Source organism: Cuculus canorus, chromosome Z, assembly GCF_017976375.1.
Source record: "Cuculus canorus isolate bCucCan1 chromosome Z, bCucCan1.pri, whole genome shotgun sequence".
NCBI lineage: Eukaryota > Metazoa > Chordata > Aves > Cuculiformes > Cuculidae > Cuculus > Cuculus canorus.
In genome coordinates this window covers 38762516-38769602 of record NC_071441.1, presented here as the reverse complement: position 1 = coordinate 38769602, position 7087 = coordinate 38762516, and the positions used below count along the sequence as shown (strand labels likewise).

The 7087-nt window shown below is 47.3% G+C and overlaps 1 protein-coding gene across 1 annotated transcript; it reads left to right on the top strand.

Moving 5' to 3' along the window:
- Positions 1–886: 886 nt before the first annotated feature.
- On the top strand, positions 887–6094 carry CTSL (cathepsin L). The gene is made up of 8 exons (XM_009561629.2): positions 887–1076; positions 1335–1470; positions 1792–1914; positions 1996–2151; positions 2498–2722; positions 4269–4437; positions 4778–4895; positions 5672–6094. The coding sequence occupies exons 2-8, from the start codon at positions 1345–1347 to the stop codon at positions 5769–5771; spliced, it is 1017 nt and encodes a 338-aa protein (XP_009559924.1). The 5' UTR covers positions 887–1076; positions 1335–1344; the 3' UTR covers positions 5772–6094.
- The last annotated feature ends 993 nt before the right edge of the window (positions 6095–7087 follow it).

The window sequence follows — 7087 nt, the reverse complement described above, 5'->3', positions numbered from 1 at the left end:
ACCCTGTTTTTTCACTCCAAATGCTTGGTTTCCAGTTTGCAAGCTAAAGCCATCAGTGCTGCCGGCTTCAGAAGGGTTTAAGGAGGAACCTCACACAGCTCTTGCATGTTATTCTACTACAAGAGGCAAGGCCCCTGCTAAAAAGCAAAGCATCTGCTCCTGAAAAAATGTGGACAAAGCATAATCTTTTATTATCTCATCTGTGCTGCAGCTCTCCATATCACAGTGTTTTCTGGTAGACTTTAAAGGATGGTAGACATATAAACACTGGCCACACTGGTGATAAAACACTTGCCTCTCAGCAGGCTCAGGTGCAGCAAGAAAAAGCAGATTTCAGGTATCAAATTAGGGGGGAAATACAAAGGCTTTCCTGGAAATGTCTCCCGCACCGGTGGGACTGCCCTGCTGTTGGGACCCTGCCCCGCGGGAGACGCTCCCTCGCACCTGCCTGGGTCGCCCTGCCTGCCGCGATTAACCAGACGTGGTGGCAGTGGCTGCACACGGGCTGTCTCCCCCGAGGATACCCGGGAGCGCCCTAGTCGGAGCTCTCCACGGGATGGGAACGAGTCTGACACTGCAGACACCCCGGCCCGCCCCTGCTCGGCCGAGCCCAGAGTCACCCCCGGCCACTGGAGCTGGCGTGGCTGGCCCGCCTAGCGGTAGGCCACGCTGTTCCCGGCAGGAAGACAGCCCTGGAAAGGACACTTCCCGAAGAGGATCCAGCCCGGCACAGCCCCTCTCCCGCCTCCCCTCACGCCGGCATCGCCCGCGGGGGGCGTGGCCAGGCAAGGGGGCGTGCCCACGCTGCATACGGGGCGTGGTCACGCGAAGGGGATGTGGCCAAGAGAGAACGATGGGCTCCGTCAAGCGGGAACGGGGCGTGACCAAGACAAGGGGGGCGTGGCCAAAGCGAAGGAGCGTGTGGATGTGAGACAGGGCGTGGTTTCGAGTTGGGGCGTGTCCATCGGATCACGCCAATCGGCGCTCGGGGGCGTGGCGCGCCCAGACAGGGCAGGTACAAAAGCGGCGGAGGGGTCAGTGAGCCGCAGGGTTGTGGTGCGGCACGAAGAAGTGAGGTGAGAGGGCTTGGGCGGGGGCTGTGGGTGCCGCGCTTGTCCCGCCGCGGGGACGGAGGCTCCGGCCGGCTGGCCGCCGCCGCCGCGCCCAGGGTGGCTGCAGCCGCACGCGCGAGGGCCCGGCGGGTGGGGGCCGCCGTCCTCCCCGCGTCTCCGCCCCGCGTGGGTGCGGGGTGGGCCGTGACCACCCCCCTGCAGGAGCGGGGTCCGAGCAGCGCCCGGCGAGGCCTGACGCTGCTGCCTCCTCCGCTCCGGCAGTGCCGCCAGCATGGACCCGCGTCTGACCGCGCTCTGCCTCTGCCTGGGACTGGCCCTCGGCGCCCCCAGAGCCGACCCTGACCTGAATGGGCACTGGCAGCTGTGGAAGTCGTGGCACAACAAGGAGTACCATGAGGTGAGCGCCCGGGATCCGCGAGGCTCGGCCGGGCCTGGCCCGCTGAGTCATCCCCGCCGGCTTTGTTTTGACGCTGGCTGAGGTCCACGCCTGGGAAAAATAATCCCTCCCTTTCGAGGTCCCTTGCCCGTGTTTGTGTGTTGACTCAGCTGCGCTGAACTCTGGTTTTGTTACGAGGGTGGCGAAAAGACCGTCTCTCACGATGTTCGGACTGTTCTGCCCTTGCCCGAGTCCGTGAGCCCTAACAAAGCGCTTTGTCGTGTCTGAGCGAACCTTGTCTGAGCGGCCTCCTTGAACTGTGTTTGTTTTCTGGCCCCTCAGAGAGAGGAAAGCTGGAGGAGAGTGGTGTGGGAGAAGAACCTGAAAATGATTGAACTCCATAATTTGGATCACACGTTAGGAAAACACACCTACAAATTGGGAATGAATCAGTTTGGTGACATGGTATGTATAGAGGTGTGAAATGTACAGTTCTAAACAGTAGTGTGTAATAGGTGGTGACTGCATGTCTTGAATTTTCTTCAGACGACTGAAGAGTTCAGACAGTTGATGAATGGCTATGCCCACAAGAAGACTGCAAGGAAGTACAGAGGATCCCAGTTTCTTGAGCCCAACTTCTTGGAAGTGCCACGATCAGTAGACTGGAGAGAGAAGGGATATGTAACTCCAGTTAAAGATCAGGTACTCCGGTGGTGAATTTTTAAGCAGTTACAGATCCAGTTTCCTGCATGATGCTTTCACTTCCATGGAGAAAAAACACTGGACTTGTTTAGTAAAGCTTGCTGCAAGCTTAGTAAATGAAGTAGTGTTTTGCTAAAACTGCCGTATCCCTTTAGGGTTTTTTAGGAGTTCTGTACTAAGTGTCTTAATAACTGAAAAGGCTGCAGTATCTTCACTTTTACATGCTAGGAATGGAAAACTGAAGTTGTTCTTGCAGCTTTTATGGTCATGTTTGGATTAGTGGTAAGGGTACTATAATTGCTTATCTGTCTGGATTTGTAACTTGTGATTTCATTTCTTGCTTCAGGGTCAGTGTGGCTCTTGCTGGGCTTTCAGCACAACGGGAGCCCTTGAAGGGCAGCACTTCAGAAAAACTGGCAAACTTGTTTCACTGAGTGAACAGAATCTGGTGGACTGCTCTCGCCCGGAAGGGAATCAAGGCTGCAATGGTGGTCTGATGGACCAGGCTTTCCAGTATGTGCAGGATAACGGGGGAATAGATTCTGAGGATTCCTACCCATACACTGCAAAGGTAACTGTCACAGCTGAACTTGTATTGCAGGTGTCATGTCTTTTGTGTGGACAAACTATGTTCGGAAACTTTTACCTTGAAAGGGAAGTGTCTCAGTAGTAATCAGTATATTGGTTCTTCCTGTTGCATCTTTCTGAAGTAAACTAGAATGACTGCTAGGTGCAGCAGTAATCACATATTGTACTGGTCTTTGAGGTCAAAATCTTACCAGACCAGTTGGAAGAACTGGAGCAAATATTTTTGTTCCTCCTCCTCATTGCTGCTCTCCTGTTGGATGTCACGCCTTATCTTGTTGGACACACCAAACTGGGACCCAGCCCTTGTTGACAGTGCTACTTAGTCGTCGGAGTGTAATTCAGCTTCCTGTAACTGAGCTGTTATGGAGTTGCTACCCATAGACCAGGTAATTCTTGCAGTGAGTGTGATATGGTTTTGAAAAATAGCTGTTGACAGAGCCTTATGTTCCCCTTCTGGACTAAATGTTTGTGATTGTAGATAATGGGCAGGCTTCCAAAATACCTCTAATAGTCTACCAGAAGTGAAACAAACATGAGAGGACAAAAGAGCAGTAGTTAATTGTGGCATCACTTGAGAGCCTATAGTTTGGGCTTTCCACTTCTTGGAGTTATGCTCGCTATATGGTCGCTTTTCTTGCAGTTGATTTTGTGTTAGTAGCAGTATCATCTGTTATGAGGAACATAAAAGCCTTAGGATTTGGGTTCCTGTTCACCTACATTCCTGTAATCTCAGACTGTTTCCTAATCTTCATTCTTCCAGAGGCCCTAGTTAGTCAGAGGAAGTGCCTAACTTGCTCACTGCAAAAAGTAGGCAACTGAGGTGCACTTTGTTCTTTTAGTTAGAGAGAGGTGACTTAATTGCTGATCTTACCACATGGGTGAGGGAGGGATATATGTACTTCAGTCTGTTTAAATGTCATGTGTCCTGACTTCCAAACTAGGCCTCTGTTGAGGCTAATGCCTGTGGCACCAACAAGTTGCTTGTTTTGTTGTTCTTTTTTTTTTTTTACGAAATGTGAAGAAGCACAAAATATATGAATGCTGTCTGTAGGGTCATATGATACAAATGCCTGATCTCTAAGTCATTCTGTAGAGTTTTTCAAACCATGACAGACTGAAATTGCAGATTTTAAGTGCTTGCTCAGTGAGCAGTTTCTGGATTGCTTTGTAATTAATGAATACTTGGCTGTCTTCCATTGTCCATTAATGCATTCTGGGCTTCGTTCCTCCCTGAAAAGAGATTTGTCCTGCCCACCAAAGAAGGCGGTGTTCCAGGATGTGATGGTCCTTCGCGTCCCAGTAAAGCGTTCCTTTTGGGCCTAACTGCCCTTTTGCTTTCTCTGTACTTCTGAGAAACTCAAAAGCAGCTTCTGTGTTCTCCCTCTGCTCTTCTCTCTTCAGAGTACTGCTAAAGCAATTGGATCCTCTTCAGGCCCTTGTTTACGAAGTCATAGAACGTCCGGTAGTTCCTGTACTAAACTGTGTGTTAAGGGGAGAACTATGTAATAACTAGGGCTTCCTTTATTTAGGATGATGAAGACTGTCGCTACAAGGCAGAGTACAATGCTGCTAATGACACCGGCTTTGTTGACATTCCTCAAGGACATGAAAGAGCGCTCATGAAAGCAGTAGCAGCTGTGGGTCCAGTGTCTGTTGCTATTGATGCTGGCCACTCTTCATTCCAGTTTTATCAGTCAGGTGGGGATTTGTTAGCAACTTGCATGCAATGAACTTTCTTTGATTACCTAGTATTCATTACCCTCCTGTTTAATAGGTGAGAGATACCCCCAGCTGTGATCTTATGATCTAGGACATAATCAGGAGTCCTTTTAATTCTAGTCAATGTTCTCCATGCTTTTTAATTTTCTTGAGGGTGTATTTGTCCCTTGGCTTCTATCATGATACACTTCACTTAGGACTCCTTTCTCTCATCCTCAAGAGTCTGTGTGACATTCAAATTGAGGTACACAAGGCTGCTGGGGAGGAAGAATGGTTTCCTGCAAATGAGCTTGTTCATATGTGACCTCTGCCTCTACAGGTATCTACTATGAACCAGAGTGCAGCAGTGAAGATCTGGACCATGGTGTTCTGGTTGTAGGTTATGGCTTTGAGGGGGAAGATGTGGATGGTAAAAAATACTGGATTGTTAAGAACAGGTAAAGTGTCTGCCTTGTGCTGTTTTGGGGGGGGAGGAAAGGTAGTTTGTTACTTGTAGTGGGAGTTATGGACACACAATTAATCTGTGTGTGGAAAATCTGGAGCCTATTCTCAGATTGTATGGTACAACTAAAAGTAAACCTGACTTACGTTGTTGGCAGCCTAATAAAGTAGGCCCAAAGCAGCAAACTCCTGCTTTTCCATTAATTCAAGGGAGCTCAGTACTGGAACAGCCTGTAAAGCTAGTGGATTTTAAAGTGGTGGAGCAGAGGAACAGGAGGGAAACAAGATTGTGGGGGTGTAATGGCTTTTGTAGAAGCAGAGTGCTGCGTACCTATGTGAAGTAGGATAACTCTTGAATTTTAAAGATAGGGTTACCTCCTAGGCTGGAGGGAAAACAATAAATTGACACCAAAGGGCACATCACATGAGCATGTCTCATGTTCATTGTTGCTGGGGCACCACCCTCAAATGCTGCTTGCAGTCTTGGTCCTCGCTTAAATTTGGCTGGGAAAGCAGTGTCTGAGCTTCAGGCATCTGTAATCCAGGACTGCTCTTCAAGGCCTCCACCTAGTGAAAGGATGGCTGCACCTTTCATTTTTGTGAGCTTGGGGTGCTTCTTATGTAACATGTATTTAATTGCTGGAAAGCATTTTAGTTTTGGCTGCAGCATTTCTCCAGAAATGTGGAAGGCAGCAGTTTTCAATGCTAATGGTGGTGTGTGTAAGTAAGTCTCTTCTGAATATGAAAACAAACCATTTATTTCTGTTTTCAGCTGGGGTGAGAAGTGGGGTGACAAAGGATATATCTACATGGCCAAGGACAGGAAGAACCACTGTGGAATAGCAACAGCTGCTAGCTATCCACTTGTATAATTTGAAGACTGAACATTTCAGTGCAAGATGGGGATTTAAACTGAATGACCAAACCCATGTTCACACATGTGGTAGACTTGTAGCCTTCAAAAGTAAACTTGATTTTTTTTTTAAACTTTTGAAGTATGTTTTACATGTTGGTGACATGCCACTTGTTTTAAATTAATGTAAATGTTGGTATGTAAACAGCTTGTAATATTGCTGGCTTTCACCTGCTTAATCTAATAGTTTCTTTTTTGGTTTTGTTCTTTTTAAATTGCAATGTGTCCAAAGGCTTACTTTCTTAATAAACACTTAAACTTCAGTGTGTATAGATGACTTGGCTTTTTTGGTTTGTGTGGTTTTTTTTTTCCCACTTCAGACTCCTATCAAATAGGCATACTAAACAGTTTTACTAACTGAAGCCTATGTGCATACCTCTTACCAATTACTAAAATACAAGCCGATCTGGGAATGGCTAATAGTTCTTATAAAATAGCATGTAGCATTTGTGACAACTTATTTCAAATAGGAAATGAAAAACTGTCTTTTTATCAACTGAAAAAGTGACTGAAAATCTGACCCTCATTCTTTGAAACTACTTGTTCTCCAGAATATATTTAAGTGAATTTTGGCTTAGTCTTCTGACCCAGAGGCAATATCTCTTGTTCTTTGTACTTCATAACAAAGATCTTTAGTATTTTCTTTTCCAAGATGCAGCACCTGATCCTCACTTAGCTAATTAATGTTTTTCTGAGGCACCTCAAAGTACCCAGCTTCTGTAGTTAGAGCAGTTGTCTCCTCTTGAGCATTATAGGGTGTAGCAGGAATACCTAAAGCACCTGGACTGTCTTGACATATGTTGTACACTTAGTGGTTATGTTCCCCCTACACCAGCTTTGTCTGGGGAAAGAAGTAGAGTGAGAAAATGAATGCTGCTATTACATAAAGTGGTGTTGGACCATTCTGTTGATCTGTGGATACTCCTGGCTGACTGCATTGTAGTGACTGGCCTTCTGAAAGGTGTCTTATCTGCAGGTATCTGTGCTGCTGAAACACGATTAGTGGCTGTTACGCTTTTTTTTTTTTAGGTGTGTTTTGGGTACCACTAGTTTCTATAGAGGAGGATGAATTGATAATGCCAAAAACAGTTGGGGAGGAAGTTTTGCCATGTTGTTTGCGTGCTGACTCGCCGCTTCTTCCATTTGGGCTGGAGGGCTAGCTCTACGGCTTGGCTAACATCACTTCAGAGTGTATGGACCCACAGGTCTTTATGTGGAGTATGCATCGAGTCTGATACTCCTGCATACAAGGGGCTCTTGGACTACAAGTAACAG

Excerpts from the sequence above, each read along its gene's own strand:
- CTSL (XM_009561629.2), top strand. The coding sequence starts at position 1,345 with ATGGACCCGCGTCTGACCGCGCTCTGCCTCTGCCTGGGACTGGCCCTC. Across the intron at positions 1,471-1,791 it reads ACAACAAGGAGTACCATGAG|AGAGAGGAAAGCTGGAGGAG; the intron begins GTGAGCGCCCGG and ends CTGGCCCCTCAG. Across the intron at positions 2,152-2,497 it reads TAACTCCAGTTAAAGATCAG|GGTCAGTGTGGCTCTTGCTG; the intron begins GTACTCCGGTGG and ends TTCTTGCTTCAG.